The 16,682-nt window shown below is 67.5% G+C and overlaps 1 protein-coding gene across 1 annotated transcript; it reads right to left on the bottom strand.

Annotated features, from left to right (window-relative positions):
• Positions 1-602: 602 nt before the first annotated feature.
• Positions 603-16,095, bottom strand: MED24 (mediator complex subunit 24; the record flags this gene model as incomplete). Its single annotated transcript, XM_035347490.1, has 24 exons — positions 603-860; positions 1,260-1,408; positions 1,593-1,670; positions 3,583-3,682; positions 4,012-4,105; positions 4,342-4,523; positions 4,631-4,895; positions 5,000-5,175; positions 5,512-5,611; positions 5,693-5,871; positions 7,132-7,214; positions 7,913-7,950; positions 8,547-8,689; positions 9,318-9,429; positions 9,696-9,782; positions 10,272-10,354; positions 10,565-10,612; positions 11,265-11,378; positions 11,610-11,760; positions 12,267-12,378; positions 12,869-13,092; positions 14,229-14,302; positions 15,518-15,556; positions 15,982-16,095. Coding segments are annotated over 24 exons (2,862 nt in total), but the record flags the coding sequence as incomplete, so codon positions are not given.
• Positions 16,096-16,682: the final 587 nt, after the last annotated feature.

The following is a 16,682-nucleotide window of genomic DNA, read 5'->3' as shown; positions in this document are numbered from 1 at the left end:
CCCTCAGGGGCAGACCCACAGCCGGGGCAGCCCCTGGTCTCCCTTCCTCTGAGAGCTCCCATTTAACTCCCCCAGCACCCAGGGCTATGGCTCAGCGAGGGGGGCACAGGGAGCCCCCCCCAGCAGCAAAGGCTGCGGGAGCCCAGGGGACGGATCCTGCCCGTTCCTTCCATCCTCGGCAGCGGCTGCACCTGAATCATCACTTGACAGCGCCAGACCTCTGCTCATGAATCACTTGGACTCCTCAAGTCCGTGCCCCAGGCACAGCGATGAGCCTGACGGCTGCTACAGCTGCTAAAGCTGCGCTGGGTTCAGAGCTGGCCTCAGCTCTCAGGGTGAGAGCGAGCGCGATGTCCCAGCGCATCGACCTCTTGCTCTGCCCTCCCTCTGGCGAGGTCCTGCCTCAGCCTCTGCCCCCCTTCAGGCCCAGAAAACTGTCAGAAAACCAGCAAGGAACGAGGCAAAGCCCGATTCTACAAAAGGAAGGAATGAATTAGAAAACGAAAACAAAAGCAGCGGGTTTGTCTCCGTCTCTGAAAGCCCCGCACAAGGAGGCCGAAGACGGAGGGAAGTCCCTGGTGCCACGGCAGTCCCTGCTGCTGCCAGCTCTGCCTCCGAGCTGGGCAGTGCCCGGCCAAGCCTGCGGTGACGGAGGGACTGTTCTGGGTGTCCCAGCCCCGTGGGTTTCCCAGCAGCTGCCCCGCTGCCTCCCCTCCCGTGCGGGCACAAGGGTCGGGCCCCGCTCACAGCGCCGCGATGGCCTTGGCAGCGACGCGGCGCCCCAGGGGCAGGCTGAGATCCGTGATGGCCAGGACGATCTTGGGGCTCGACATGGTGGACACTTTGACCAGTTCTGAGACCTGCGGGGAGAGAGGAGGAACAGAGCTGACCCAGGGCAGCACGGCAGGAACGAGAGGCAGGTGGCTGGGCTCAGGCCAGAGCCCCAAGGCTGGGGATTGCACGCTCACGAGGACCCAAAGCTTAAATCACCCCGGAGCCAAGGCTGGGTCGTCCCCGAGTGCAGGCAGAGCCTGCAGGGAGACGGGGACACAGCTGGAGCTGGGCCCTGGTCCGTCAGCACCGAGCATGGAGCCACAGGAGCAGGGAAAGGGGGCGGCAGAACGAACAGCAGAGCCTCGTCTGCTCAGACCAGCACCTCGAGCTGCCCCCCGTGCCCTCCCCCTGCCCCGAACGTGCCCGCCTGTCCCGTGGGGCAGCACCCTGCGAGGGGGGAGAAGCAGCCCTGGGGTGGGACTCACCATGGTGAAAGGCATGAACTGGAGGATGCTGCCGCGGCTGCCCTGCTCCAGGCAGTCCACGCACTCCTCCATGAACCACTGCACAAACTGGGTGTGCGTGCCGGCCGTCTTGGCCCCCAGGATGGAGGAGATGAGCAGGAAGAGGTTTGCTGCGGAGACAGGGAAATAAATACCAGAGGCCGTGCGGGCTCAGGGGAGGCCAGGGACGTGGCTGGGGTGGCCCGAGGCCCCTGTGCAGGGTGCCCCTGGGGAGGGGTCCCCGCCGGTGTCTCGGCACGGCAGGAGCCCACCCCGCAGCCAGGCCCCGTGAGCAGGATCGGGCCCTGCCATTACCTAGCACCCTGTTGAGGGGGTCCCTCATGCTGACGGTGTGGAGCTGGGAGGCGGACAGCGAGGTGCTCATCGAGCGATCTGTTGGGGAGGAGAACGTGCGTCAGGCTGGGGGGAGGCCGGAACAGTCCTCAGAGCCCTTGGCTGTGCCAAGGTGCCCTCCGCAGCCAGCGCCGAGCCCTCGACAGCTCCCAGCCTCCGGGCTCTGCTCTGAGCCGCCCAAGGAGGGGAGGTTGGGAGCACGGTGCTTGCTGCCCTCCACGCTCAACGAGCAGCCTCTGCTGCTCGGGCACCCTGGGGATGCGCAGCAGGGTGAGGGGCTCTGCTGCCAGCCCGCTCTGCCCGGGCGCTTGCCCGCACACGCCAGCCCCAGGCGTGATGGAGCGCAGCAGCCCGGGGGGGGGGGGGGGATCGCACCCCGGGATGTGTCACCGGGCCTCGCTCTTGCACAAGTCACATTCGTTCCGAGTACTGACCGAGTCCAATGGCATCCCCGAGGGGCGAGCGTGAGCGAGGCTCCCCGAGTGTGACTGTGCGAGCGTGAGTGTGCCGCCCCGCTGCTCCCCGCCGGGCTGTCATCGCAGCGGTGACTCGCCCCTGACGCTTCTCCGGGGCACGAGCGGAGTAACGCAACGTCACGCTCGGGAGAGGCGAGCGGCGCGCTGCCCCGGCCACGCAACGCCGGCGCTATCCGTCCCGTGCGTGCTGCCAGCTGGGTGGAGCGAGCCAGATGGTCAACAGCTGCACGGCAGCGCTGGGAGCTCGCTCCCGGGGCAGAATTTAGCTAACGGAGAGCCAAGGCGTGACCGAGGGACTAGCAGCACATCCTGGGCACGCCAAGGGGATCTGCGTGACCGAGAGGCACCGCTGGGGCCCCCCTGCTTGGTGCCACCTCCTGCGGCGGGCTGGGGGGCTCAGGATCCTGCGCCGGCCCTGAAACGCAGCTGCTGACAGAGCCAGCAGGGCACACAGTGGGATGCTCTGAGGATGCTCACCGAAAAAAAGAAAGCCCTCCCCCACTTTTCTCATGGAATCACGAGTTGCGCGGCTGCTGCAGGAAGCAGGATTTCCACATCGCTACAGCCAACAGCCCGAAAAAAAGTCCTGAATGTCACTGGAAAGAGGTGGAACTGCACCAAAAAGTTTAAAAAAAGATAGTGATATAAAGGGAAAAGCCCGTATTTCAACAGCAGCAAAACCAACAAAAAACCACAGGTTATCACTCTGATGAAAACTGGCAAACAAAGAGCGGGCTGGGATCAGGGCGTCGGGGTGGAACAATGACCAGGGAGCATCCTGACTCACTGCCGGGACGCGGACACGGCCGCTCGCTGCATGGAGGGCACGGGTCCCGCCGGGGCTGTCGCAACCCGCAGCGCCGCGCTCGGGGACGCGGAGACGTGACTGCAGGGACTCATCGGCTCCGCTCGCCGCCTCGTTAATAACAGTGGAATTTCAGGATTTAGCCACAAAAAGAGACGTCACCTCTCGCCGCCCTTGCTGGGACGGTGACATCGGGGTCTCCGGTCCCACACAGGCTGGTCAGGGGTGACGGGGCTCGAACAAAAACCTCCCCGAGCCCGTGTGTCCGGCACGGGGTTAGGTGGCACCGTCATGGAGGGAAGGTGTGAACCTCATCACCTTTCCTAAGCTGTTGTCAGCAGAGAAGCCAGAAGCTCGACCTTTTGGAGCAAAAGCTCCACGGGAACCCAACATAACCCACTCGAGCGCTCTGAATCTTCTCAAAATACCCCGAGTTACGTCAAACGCTGCTGCGGGTCTGTCCTGGCAGCAAAGGGACCGGCAGGCACGCTGCCTGTCCGCTGGCAGCGCACGTGGCACCAGCACGAGGCTCTGGAAAGGTGGAGAGGGGAGCAGGGAGCCTCCCTGCTACCTTCAAGAGCACTTGGGAAGTGTTTCTGCGCCCACAAGCACGTCTCACACCCAGAAAGGAGCGGCAGGGCAGCACGGAGCCCTCCCCGCCTGCACTTACTGGGGCTGGAGAGGATGTTGGAGTCTTCCTCGTTGGAGCTGAGCAGGCGCATGAGCTTGGAGGGCTGCGTGTCGTCCAGCGGGAACAGGCTGATGTAGTCCTGGGGGACAGAGGGGGGTGAGCCCCAGCAGCCCCTCTGCGGGGCCCGTAACCACCCCCCAGCTGCGGGGCCCTGCAGGACCGCGCTCTCGGTTCACCCCGAGTGACTCAGCCTGGGCCAGCCCCGTACGGAGCACCTCGTTACGATCCCCCCCCTTTCCCAGAAAAGGGAAGGGAAAACCCTGCATCGGGAGGTCAAGGGACCAAACCTCAGACAGCCCCATGGAGCTGGGGGGGGAGCCCGGTGCCAGCGACTCCCTCCTCCCAGCCAGCTCCCATCCTTGGGCACAGAGCGCCTCCAAGCAAAACCCCGCTCCGTGCCGGACGCACCTCGATATCCTCCCGGTGCCTCTTCTTCTGCCTGCTGGACGCCTGGCCCTTGTTGTGGGAGGAGTAGGAGCTCAGGGCGCACCACACGGAGAGCCTGGGGACAGGGCAGGGGTGCTGCAGAGCTGCCGCCATCCCACAGGGCTGGTGGTGGGAGCCAGCAGCTCCTGCCAGCCCCGCGCTGGGGCCAGGGTGGGAATTGGGCTGCTGGGCCCCACTCGGGACAGCTCGGCCCCCCCCCCCGGGCCAGCACGGAGCATCTCCCCAACCCCACAAACAGCCCCACGCGTCCCGAGGGGGGGGGGGGGCAGTGAGCACAGCACCAGGGCTTACTTGGCCAGAGCCTTCCCCGGCGGGTCCATGAGGGTGTGCCACTTGGAGGAGTCCGTGAGCAGGCTGGGCAGGATGTGGCCCAGCAGGGTCAGCGTCAGCTGCTGCATGTCCAGGCAGAAGATGGCGTAGAGCAGCTCCACGGCCCGCAGCGTGTGCTCCTTCCGCGTCTCCTTCAGCAGCTCCTGCGAGGCGTGGGGCAGGGCTGCCACCAGAGCGCAGGCAAGACCCAGCGGTCCTGGGCTCGACGCCCAACCGCAGGTCACGGCCACCTCCCTCCCGCGCCCCGTACCTTGACCAGGTTGTTGCAGAACCAGTAGACGCCCCCCATGTGCAGCAGGGTGTCGAAGATGTGGATGGAGCGGCTGTCGACCCAGCCTTTCTCCAGCACCTTGGTGAACACGCTGGTCAGCACCTCCTTGATGGGCTTCTTGGGGGGCAGCAGGTTCCAGTAGGGGATGGTGTCCATGCCCGTGGAGGGAAACTTGATCTGCGTGGCCGTCTGCTGCAGGACGTCGGCGCACATGTGCTCCAGGATGGAGCTCATGATCACCACGCTGTGGCCGAGAGGGAGAGACAGGATCAGGCAGGCTCCGGGAAGCAAAGGGAGGGGAAAAGCCAGCGCGGAGCCAGCACGGGGCGCGCCGCGAGCCAGGCTCACCGCTCGTTGTAGAACTGCAGCGTGTTCTCGCCGTACAGCGGGGTGGCCAGCTGCCGGATCATCTGCAGGGACTTCTCCCGCTCGTCCAAGCCCAGCATGCGGACGTGGGCCACCAGCCAGGCCACCGCGCACACCGCCATGCTGCACACCTTGCCCTTGATGTTGTCCGTGATTTTCTGCGGACGGGAGCGGAGGGGGATGGCACAGACGTGGGGATGCTGGGGCGAAGCCTGTGCATCACCCCCCAGGGCAGACTCCGAGCCTTTTCCTCTCCGGGGGGCGAATCTGCCCCTGCCAACCCCGCAGCCCCCCAAGGGACGATGTCAAAGGGCCACGTCAGTTCCCCACGCAAGTCCCAAAGCGGCCAGTGAGCTCTGCAGTGACCGCAGCAGCCTTTAGGGCAGGAGGACAGGGGACCTCTGCCCTGCCCAAAACTAAGCCCCCCCCCCCCCCCCCCCCCCCCCCCCCCGGCTGCCCCAGCTCTGCCCTGCACCCCCTCCCACCACACCCACCTGGATGGACTCGAAGGTGAGCACGCCGTTCTCCCAGGCGTTGAGGATCTCCAGGATGGCGGCCGAGATGCTCAGACACGCCTCGTGCCACTTCATCTGCCTGCCGGGGAGAGAGGCGGCGGGGTCAGGTCCCAAAGCGGCTGCTCCCCTCCCGGCGCGTGCCCGCACGCTGAGCCCTTACACCAGCTTCATCTCGGAGGAGTTGTTGAGGAGGGCGACCAGGGATTCCACCTTGGTGGAGTCGGGGCAGAAGCAGGGGTGGTCGGGGTTGAGGATCTTGCCCTCCTCGGGCATACAGGTCAGCATCCAGGTCTCGAAGAAGGGCACCTCGCCCGCCGGGCTCGACTCCGACAGGATCACCTGGAAGGGAACGAGCCCCGGGTCTGCCCCGTGCGCCCTGCGGGGACCCTGCCTGGAGACCCCCTACCCTGGGGAGGGTCCCCCACCCCAGGGGAGCTCGTGGCTGGGGGACCAGCACAGCCCCACGGCCCACAGAGGGGCAGGCACTGGGAGCAGCAGCGCAGCACTGGTTTCCAGTCTGCAGGCTGCGCTTTGCCCCCTCTGAACCGGACTCCGCCGGCACCACGGCCCATCTCCCAGCAGTGTCCCTCGGGGAGACGCCAGCACAGGGCCGGTCCCCAGGGGCTGCGAGCACGACAGCAGGGTCACCGTGCCCCGCAGAGCACGGGCCGCTCGTCCCCCAATCCCCGAGCTCTGCTCGGGCTCCCCAGCACTGGGGTCGGCTGCCCCCACGGCTCCGGGATGCGCGGCCCAGCTGGCAGCCAGCTGCGAGCGCTCCCGAGGGGGACACGAGCTGGGAATCCCGCACGCCGCTTCCTCCCTCCAGCCCTCCGACACCCGAGGGACGCTATTTTTGACAAAAGCTTTGCACATCTGTTCGGCAGCAGCTGGTCAGGAAAGTCGCTCCGGGCTGGGCCGGGGGCTGAGACCTCAGCAGAGAGCCCCGGGCACATCCGCTGTGGGCTGCCTCCAGCCAGGACTCCCCCTCTCCGCTCCCCGGGGCCGGCCGGGCAGCCCCCTCCCCCCCCCCTTATTTTTCCCTCCTTTCTCCACATTCCTGGTGTTTCGGTATCGTTTCACCTCTCACCACACGCAGATGTCGAAACGGGGAAAATTTTCATGCAACCAAAGTACCGTTTCCTGAGGGAGGCTGCGAGTTCCTCCTCTGCCCGGGGAGGGCTGACGCTCAGCTCGGGTCCCCCCCCCCCAGCCCCCAGCAAGGGGCAGCCAGAGCCAAACCGTGCGGGGCCGGAGGGGCAAGGCTGGGAAAAGGCCGGGGAGATCGGAGCCAGCCTGGAGAGGGTGCGGCAGCGACGCTCCCCAAACCATGGTATCGAAAAGGGGGGGGCACAAGCGAAAGCCCTCGGGAATGCCGACAGCCCCGCTCCATCGCTTTACACAGGCCGACTGCTGGCTGCCCCGGGGGAATCGCGCCAGGGGGGCAGCTGCAGGCCTTGGGGACGGTGACAGGACACTGGGGACAATGGCACGGCCACTAGAGGAGGCTGGAGGCTGCAGGACAGAGGCTGCTGCTCTCGCAAGGCTGGAGCCCCACCGCTGCCTCCCCAGCCCCACTCCCCAGGGGTGCAGGGCGCTCACCTCCGAGCCGTAGGTCTGGGCCACGTGGCACAGCATGAGGAAAGAGATGTCGAACAGCAGGGCCCGGACCGAGGCTCCCTTGGCTGGGGGACGAGAAACAAAGACCTCAGGAACCTCCCGCAGCACAGGGAGGCAGACAGGAGGCCCTGCGAGCTTGGGGGCCAGGGCCCTGCCTCGTGCAGGGTGCTTTTCTAACCCTCGGGTGTTTGTGTGTCAATGAGGGCTCGAGGGGACAAGCCAGGTGCTCCCCTCAGCCCTGCCTGCCCCAGCTCAAGCTCCCGGAACAGCTCTGACCTCCGTTTGGCAGCCCCGGCCCAACCCCGAGCTCCCTCGGTGCTGTGGAAGGTCAGAGCACTCAACGTGTTTAATCACACGCAAACGCAGTCAGAGTCCTTATCTCAGGCGCCGTGCTGACACATCCCCCCTTCCAGGGAAGGAGCCGGGGCAGGGCCGGCCCCGAGGGGCCCCAGGGGCTGGGGACGAGGGAGCTCCTACCCGGCCAGCGGGGAGCACCCTGCTTTGGGGACGGCCACGCGTGTGCCGGCTGTGAGCACCAAGGGGCAGCAGGAGCCCGGATCCCCGCTGGCACCCAGCCACGTGGCCGTGCCACGCTCGCTGCCGGCAGCCCCCCGCTGGCCCGGCACAGCTCAGCGTGCCCCGGCACCGCAGCCAGCCCCAGTTTAACCCATCGGGGATCCTGCAGGCCCCACGGCGTCTCAGCACGAGGCAGCGGGGGAAGCAGAGCCCGCGCCACCCCGCAGACGGACGCGCACGCACTTACAGCCTTCTCCGCTGATGTGCTTGGTGAATTCGTTCAGCCTGGAGGGGGCAGAGAGAGCCGCAGTGAGGCGTTGGCATCGTTAGCATCGTTAGCAGCGCGTGGAATCGCCCCCCTCCCCACCCCCCGGACAGGCAGGGACCCCAGATGTAACGACCACAGCCAGGCCGGGCCGCGCTCTGCAGTGGTGCCGTGCACCCAGCCGGGCTGGAGCTGCTCGAGCTGCCCCCTCGGCGGGCGAGGAAGCGTCACGCAGCCCCGCGCGTGCCGGTGCGCGGGCTCTAACCAGGACACGGGCGCCTGGGGACCGCAGGCACGCACGCAGCAGCAGCACCTTGGAGCTGAGGCCGTGCTGCAGCTCCCAGCTCTCACCGAAGCCTCAAACCAACCTCCCTTTGATGCCGTGCCCCGTTTACAAAGGGGAGGGAGTGCCACGGGGGACATTTTCCCCGAGACCCCAGGGCTCCCCTGGATCAGGCACCGGGCCAGAGGCAGATCCAGCCTCAAGCACGGAGGGAACTGGGACACGGAGCGGAGGAAGGGCAGCACGGTCGAGGCACGTGGCTCTGGGGCAGAGGCTGGGGGCTGCCCGCTCACGCCAGCCCTCGGGGACGGCATCATCCAGGTGGACACTCACTTGATGAACTTCCGAGCAAAGGATTTCAGCTTTCCTGTCGCCGCCGCCGCCGCCAGCAGCAGGTCCAGGCTCTTCCCAGACAGCATGTGACCCAAGACCCCCAGCAAACCCTCGGGGGATTTGGAGTGATCCGCATCCATGGTCTACAGAAAAAGAAAGAAAAAAGGAGGAAAAGTCATGAGGAAGGCAAGTTACAGAGCAACAATAAAGCTCCAGCCACAGGGGCAGAGCTGATGGGCTGCCAGAGCCATCCCGTGAGGCCTCCATGAGTAGGGACCTGTGGGGCTCGCAGGGCTGGGGGGGGACCCCCGGCGCTCCAGGCTCTGCGGGGCACGGCAGCTCCCACGCAGAGGGGAGCTGCAGCAGGCAGGGGAAGCACAACCAGCAGCAAAACGTCTTCAGGAGCAAATGCAGCAGCAGGAGTGACGCAGGGACGGGGGGGGGGGGGAGTCCCCGGGGATGGGGGAAATGCACGCAGGGGAGCGGCTGGGAGAACGGGCAGAGCGGGCTGGGCTCAGGCTGCTGGCACCACCGACCACGTCGTGCTGCCTGACAGCTCCTCCAGCTTCCAGGGAAGGAGGAGGGGAGCTCCAGAGATCCAAGCCAGCACGGCAGGGACTGCGACAAGGCTGGGAGAGATTCCTCCAGCCCAGCACGGGGTGGGAGCGGGCGCCTCCCGACCACCCCGGCTGCCAGGAGGGAGCGGCGCTGCTGGAAGCGGGCTCTGGGTGGAGGCTGGCCTGGCCAGCAGCCAGGCAGGAGGGGACGCACCTTCAGGATGTTGGTGACGGTCGGCTCGGCCCTCAGGATGAGCCTGGGGTTGGGCTGGATGTTGGCGTTCTCTGCCGATTTCAGGTGCGGGGCGTGTTCCCTGTCCGCCATCCTGGGGACCCACAGAGAGGGGCGCTGAGCAGGGGGGTGTCACTGCCCCTCTCCTCGCACCGCCTCAGGGCGGCACCGGCTGCCACTCGGAGCTGACAGGCTCTGCCCCGCGCCGTCTGGCACCGAAAGCAAAGCCTCAGCCCCCTCCCAGGCCAGGGTGCCGGGCTGCAGGGCCGCCAGCAGCGCCGCAGCCGCTCCTCCCTGCTCCCCGCGAGGAGGGCGGTGAGACGGGGGACCCCAAAACCCGGGCTCTGGAGGGGGCCCTACCGTTTGTCGATCAGGTTGGTCATGTTGGCCTCCGAGAGCAGCCCCTGCTTGCTGCACTCCTGCAGGAGCAGACTCATGCAGTTGCAGCTGGAAGAGAGAGGGAGGAGAGAGCTAGCCCGAGGGACGGCGTTCCCACTGCCCTGGCAGGGACACGGGGCAGGGGGGACGGAGCAGTAGCGCCAGAGCTCCCTGCCACCCCCCCCAAAGGGCAGGACAGAGCCAGGCAATCCTTTGGAAACCAGGACTGGAGCCTCGTGGACACAGCGAGCAGGCAGGGCTCCTGAGCTGTCCTCTCCTGTCTCTCTGCTCCCAGCCCTCCGAGGGGGGGAAGCAGCTCCAGACATCACAGAGCATCACCACCGCGTGGATCAGCTGTCAGACGCTTGCTGCCTTGCTCATTTGGCAGCGCCGCAGCCTCAGGAAGAAGGAAGCAGACCAGAAATCGAGCCTTTTGTCTCGGACTAGGAAAAGCCTCGCACGGAGCTGCCCCAGCAGCCCAGACCGCAGCTCCCCGCAGAGATGCTGGGGGCAAGGGGGAGGGGGGCACAGACGGGCCACGGGCTCGCGAGCGCTCACTTGCATCGCTGATCGGCCGTGTCGAGCAGCGGGGTCAGCTTCAGCAGGAACTCGAAGGCGCAGTTCACGTCCTCGGTGAAATCCTGCTGGGCACAAAGGCGAGCGCCCAGCTCCCAGCGCTGCTGCCACCAGCCCCCCTTTTCCCTCCCACGCTGCCCCGTCCGGCGGGGCTCAGCCCGTTTCCCACCCCGGGCACCCTCGCCCAGCTTTGGCCGGGCACCAGCACGGGCAGGACAAGCACCGTCCGCTCGCACGCAACGCTGCGAACGGCTCCAAGGTCCCCCGAGCCTCACCTTGTCCCCCTGGGGATACTTCTTGAGTTTCACCAGGACCTGAGGGATCTGAAAGACACGGAGGGGGGGGGGGGGGGTGATGTGACCGCCAGGCAGGCCCCTTCCTGCGGTCAGGACCTCTCAGCAGCACGGGGAAAACCTGCCTGCGAGCAGCGCCTGCCCTCCCAGCCTGGGGGAAGGAGCATTGCTCCAGCAACCCACGCACCCAGGGGACTCCGTCCCCCCACCTCCCCTCTGCGGGGCCCTTCCGCCGGGACGAGGAGCAGCAGGGCACGGCCAGGCAGGGCACTGCGGCTGCAGAGGAGCAGAGCACGGGCCGAGCACGTGTCAAGGCCTGGAATCGCACGCAGAGCCCTTTTGTCCTGTACGCTGTCTGGGGCTGCCCCCGGTGAGCCGTGGGAGCGCCGGCCCGGAGCCTGCCGTGGCGTCCTTCAAAGGCTCCCCGTTTCCCCCGCCACGTCCCAGGAAAAGCCAAACTCGACCAAATAAAGTGAGGCTGGGCTGAAAAGCGGGCTGCAGGAGGGCTGCCTGCAGGCCCAGCCAGCTCATACTGTCCGGAGAGGGCGAGTGGGGGCCCCGAGGGGCACGCTGGGGGGGTCAGGACTGGTCGCTGTGCCAGGCTGTGGCGCTGAGCAGGGGCAGGTGTGCAGGGAAAGGCAGGAGCTGGGGGTGCCACGCGCCCCCTGGGGCTAGGGCCTACCTTCAGGAAGGTGAAGGCTGTCCACTTGAGCTCCTCCGTGCCCTCCGGGGACTCGATGAGGCCCACGAAGCAGGCCTTCCAGATCTCCAGCACGAAGAGCGGGGAGGGGATGCGCTGCGGGGCACACGGACAGGACCCCCCCAAGTGCTGGGAGAACAATAACGCGGCTCCCCCAACCGCAGCCAAGCCCTGCACCCCCCGCAAAGCTGCTGACGGGCTCACGCGACTCCCCGCAGCTCTCCCCACGTCCTCGGGCCGGGATCAGCCCCTTCCTCGCCCAGCAAGGCCCCGCTCCACGTCCCCCCAAGCCACCCTGAACGGGACCAGGGGCTGCCACATCCGTACCTGCATCCTCTTCACCATCATCAGCTGCTCCACCAGCGGCTGGGTCTCTCCCGTGAGGTTCATGGTGCCCTCCAGCAGCACCACGGCGTGCACGGTGGGGAAGCCGGTCTTGTTCAGCTGCTCGGAGTGAACCGAGAGCATGGTGGGGATGCTGCGGGGGGGAGACGGTAACGCAGGGTTAGCGGAGCCTTGCAGGGACGGATCCTTGCTCCTTCTGTCCCATCTGCCCTTCCCGGCCAAGCCCCAGACCTCTGCGGTCCCACATCTCTCCGGGGCTGGGCAGTTTGCCATGGGGGATCGTCCCCGGCCCTGCCGAAGAGCCTTTGTGCACGTCCAAGCCCCCGTGCCACACCTCAGGCCCTGGAAGCACCTCCTGGGGCACACAGGAAGGGGACAGCAGCTCTGCCCACGTTGGAGCAGCTGAGGGATGGCGAGAGGCCCTGGGAGCCCTACAGCCCTTTGTGGCAGGTCACCAGTCCCTGTCCCCTTTCCTACTCCAGGGTTTTCACCGGCCCCAGCCCACTGCCAGCACGGGAGCCTGAGCTGGAAAGGGACGGGAACGCAGGGAGCCAGCGTGGGGAGAGGCAGGAGGCCTCCAGAGGAGGGCTCAGACCCCTTTTACCCTCCAAACCCGCAAAGACAGCAGCACGAAGCTACCTCTTGATGAGGGAGATGCAGTCGTCAGCCTGGCTTCGCAGGGCGGAGTTGCTGAGGCTGCTCAGGCTCTCCCCCAGCTTGACGAGGGACTGCTCCACGGTGCTCCACGAGGCTGCGGAGGGAGGGCAGGCGCTGGGTGGAGGGGGGCAGCGACACGACGAGCAGCCAGCAGCCTGGCTCTAACGCACAGAGGGCTCCCGAAGGCAGGAGTCCGCACGCCCGGGCTGGGAGAGGGGGGGGCAGCAGCTCCCTGGCACGGCCTCTGGGCCAGGCACGGGGACCGAGCGGAGGCGCGGAGCTGTGCCAGGCGGAGCTGGCAGAGCGCAGGACCCGCCGCGCGCCCGGGAACGGCTCCCGCAGCCTTCGCATTAATTCTGCTCCTCTTCCAAGGGCAGCGAGGAGGGGAGGGGGCAGGGGGTGGCACGGAGCCAAGGAGGAGACGGTTCCAGCAACGGGGCCGGGAGGCGGACGGGCTCGGAGCCGCAGGGACAATGCGGCAGGAGCTGGGCAGGGGGAAGGGGAGGTGGCAGCTCCCCAGGGCCAGCCTCGAGCAGGGGGGAGCCCTGGCGGGGGCCGCGGGTGGCCCTGGGGCAGCGACGTACAGGTCTCCTCCAGCTTGGCGATGTGGATCAGGGCGCGGTTCTTGGTGCTGCCCAGCATTTTCTCCAGCCGCTCCAAACACATCTTCAGCTGGCTCTCGGCTGCCGCCTGCTCCAGCGTCTCCTTCACCTTCTCGGCGTAGAAGGCGGCGCAGTGCAGGAGCCAGATGAGGGCACTCATCAGCGCCCGGCACAGCCCGATGCACTCCTCTGCCTTGCCGTGGCAGCTGGCAAGGGGAGAGAAACGGCACCGTGCTCACCTCGGGCCAAGCCGTGCCCCCCCCCCCCCCCCCCAGCGAGCCCGAGGCACGGAAACGGGGTGCCCTGGGGAACCGAACCACGTCCCGCGCGCCCAGCCCAGCGTGCCCGCTGCCTCCCGGCTCCCCTGCCGCAGACCTCGACCCGCTCAGCCCGCGAGCGTCTCCCCCACGCCAGGGGAATTAAAAGGCTGCCCAGCGCAGGCTCCTCTCCGGCCACTCAAGCGCAGGGAAACTTTCCAAGCCTCTCATCAAATTATCCTTGCTAAGAGAGGCTCAGCGCTGATCAACGCGCTTCGAGAGGTGAACGCTTCCCCCCCCCCCCCCGACGCACAAATCATCGGGGCCAGAAGTTTTGATCAAATTAAGCGGAGGATCAGATTAGGCAGGAACTGGATTAAGTGGCCAGCTCTGCAGTCGGCCAGCAACAGCTCCTTGTGAACATCTGCGGCTGATGCACATTCATTGCTGCTGCTTCATCCCGTGTAATTGAAGAGCTGCTGCCTTCAGCCTTCCTCCTCCCGCTCTCGCCCACACCGCGCGCTCTCCCCACCGGCCTCCCAGAAGAGGCTGCCGGGGGTTAACAGGAAGATTTTTTTTTTTTTTTCCCAGCTTTTCTATAAAAGTTTTTTGTGGCCTGAATTGTCTGGTCTCCCCTGGGCCCTGCGACACCAGCGGAAGAGCACGAAGCAAAACAAGGCAGCTGCACGGAGAGCCTGGGGCAGCGCAGGCAGGACTGCGAGCGTCGGCAGCCGGGGCCCCGGGAAGCCGCCGAGGCCACACAAGAGAAACAAAGCAGAGAGGGGACAGAAAGCCGGGGGCTGCAGGGCTTACACCCACCCGTACCGACCTGAGCTGGGCAGGAATATCGTGGCAGAAGCCTTAGCCCCACAGTAGGAGGGTTTCTGCAGCTTCCCACAAAGCCGGCGGGGTTTCAGACCCACCCCCCCTGCTCTGCCCACGCTGGCACTCGCACGACACCCCAGCCCGGGGCGGCCGGAGGGGGTGGGCAGCTTGGGAACGGAGCCGGAGGGGGAACGGAGGCAGGGCGGGCACCCCGTGATCAACCAGGGGCTCGCGGGACCACGGCAGGGCCGCGGGGGTACCTGAGGCGGTCGCAGAACATGTCCATGATCTCCAGCAGCGACTGGACGCACAGGTCCCGGGAGAAGTCGTCGAACTACAGCAGGGAACCAACAAGGGTGGAATTCGGATGGAGGGGAGGAAAAGGAGGGGGGGGGGGTGCCGGGCTCCAGCACTTCCAAAAGACAGACGTGGGACGCCCGCCCTGGCAGCCACCCAGATGGGAACGGGGTCAGGGCTGTCCCTCGGCCGGGGTGGCAAGAAGCAGCGGGGACCAGGCGGCGTTTGCCAGCAGCCCTCCCCGAGGCGCCGCGGGGGCCCCGAGCTCCGTTCGCGGCCTCGCTCGGCTCCCTGTGGGCAGCAACTGCCCGCGGCGGAGGCTCGGTGCCAGCCCGCGTGCCCACCCCCGGCTCGGCGGGGCTGGCAGCGAGCGCCAACAGCCCGGCTGGCCACGGGGACCGGCAGCAGCGCCGCTGCCGCCTGCTCGGCGGAGCAGATGGGGCCGCCCTGCCGGGCCGGAGCTGGCCCGCGGGCTTGTGCCGAGCCCACGCTGCTCTGAAGGAGGAAGCCGCTGCCGTCAAGGTCAGCGCTTCTCCAACGGGCAGCGCCGCCGCCGAGCCCGGCCGTCCGCTGCCTCCGCCGTCCCGAGAGCCCCGGCTGGGCGCCGAGGCTGCCCAGGGGCTCCCCGAAATCGCCGTCGGGTGCGGCGCCCCGAAACGACGCCGGCGTCAGGTGGCCACCGGCCTCCCTCGCTCCTCTCTGCGAGCGCAAGGAGGGGGGAGGAAAACTCTGCCCCCCTTTCTGTAGCTCTCCCTTCAGCTTCGGGGGTGCTCTGATGAGGCCCAGGGAGGGCAGGGGGCTTGATGCAGCCCCCAGAGCGGCCCCAAAAAACACCGAGCAGCCGCGTTTTGGCGGTGTCCTCGTCCCCCTTCGCAGTGGCACGGGGACACCCAGCACCTCGGGAAGCAGGCAGCAGCCTCGTGGCTCCGCCGGCCGCCGGGGGGATGCCGCTGCCAGCGGCCAGGTGGGCTTTGCACAAAGGTGCCGCGGGGCAGGAGCCCGCCAGGCGCCCCACGCGACACGGGGACGAGGTTTTGGCGCCCACGGAGCGCGGCCGTGCCTGGAAGCACCGGCAGGGCTGTCCCCGGCCGGGCCACGGCGGGGCTGGCGCGCTGCTGACTCGGCGCAGGATGTCATTTTACACTTGACCTACATTCGGGGAGAGTGGCGGGGCGGGAAAGGGATCCGTGGGTCTCAGGTCAAGAGGGGAAAACAAAAAAAAAACCTCGGGGAGCAGCTGGCGGAGCCGTACCTTGCTGATGGCCATCAGCACCGTGGAATAGGACACCATCTAGGAACAAAGCAGAGAAGCCCGCGGTGGAGTTTGCGAGCGCGCCCGGCTCGTTGCTGAGGAACCGCGAGGTCGGGGCACGGCGCTGCCACCGCAGACGGGGCCGGGGGCGCTGACCCGGCACAAATCCCAGCGGAGGGTTCGAGGTGAGCGCTGCCTCGTTTCACGCCGGCCAGCGCGGAGGCTCTCGGGGCGAGGATCCCTACCCCGCGTGCTGCGGGCAGGGCCCCCCCACCCCGTTCACAGAAATCTCCCTGCCCGGGGCACCACCGAGCCCCCCCTCCACCCCTCCCCAGGCAGGGGCGATGCCTGCGAGGCGCGGGCGGGACGTTTGGGGCGTCTGCCCGCCACCCGCTCCGCAGCCGGGCTCTTTGCCTGCTCACTGGGGCCGCGAGGCGACAGCCGGCAGCGTCCGCGGCGGTTACCTGGGAGCTGATAGCGTACTTCAGGTAGGACAAGATGAGGGGGTTCGGCGACGGCCCGATCATCGCCTGCTCCAGCAGGGCCTCTGCGAACAAAGAGAGGGGCCAGGAGGTCCCGGGTCAGGCAGAGCACGGCGCGGGGACGCACGGGGACACGCACGTGCCCTCGTTTCTGCTCTCAGCCCCACGGCCGAGACAAAGCTCGTCGCCCACAAGAGCTCTGCACGGCGCTGCCCCGAAGCCAAGCCAGCCCCCGACCTTCCCGCCTGCTCCCCGATAATTCAGGCAGCGCCGGCAGCCTCCTGCTGACTCAGCTCTCCCGGGCACCCCAGACCCGCAGCGGCGCCGGCTGCTCTCCGAACACGTTCCCCTTCCTCCCACGTCGTGCCTGGGGGGTTTGGGGGGGGGCTCAGGCAGCCGCCAGCGCCCGCCTCCTGCCCTGCTACCGGGGGCTGGACTCCGGGCACCCCACAAACGGCGCCATTTGGCCAGGCTGGGTCGGGCCCCGCGCGGCTGGCGGCCGGCCAGGGGGGGCCCGGAGGGGCTCTGCCCGCCCCATCTGCTCAGCCAAGCCTTTAATCGAGCGCTCGAAGCGGGGCAGAGCGCAGGAAGCGCCTCCCGAAAGCAAGCCCCGGGCTCCAAGTAGGTCAAAGCACCCGGCTGCAGGAGGGGCGAGCCCCCCACGCACCCCCCCCAAAAAAAAA

The sequence above is a fragment of the Oxyura jamaicensis genome, chromosome 27 (assembly GCF_011077185.1).
Source record: "Oxyura jamaicensis isolate SHBP4307 breed ruddy duck chromosome 27, BPBGC_Ojam_1.0, whole genome shotgun sequence".
In the NCBI taxonomy this organism is placed as follows: domain Eukaryota; kingdom Metazoa; phylum Chordata; class Aves; order Anseriformes; family Anatidae; genus Oxyura; species Oxyura jamaicensis.
The sequence above is the reverse complement of the archived record's forward strand: the minus strand, read 5'-3'. Positions and strand labels throughout refer to the sequence as shown.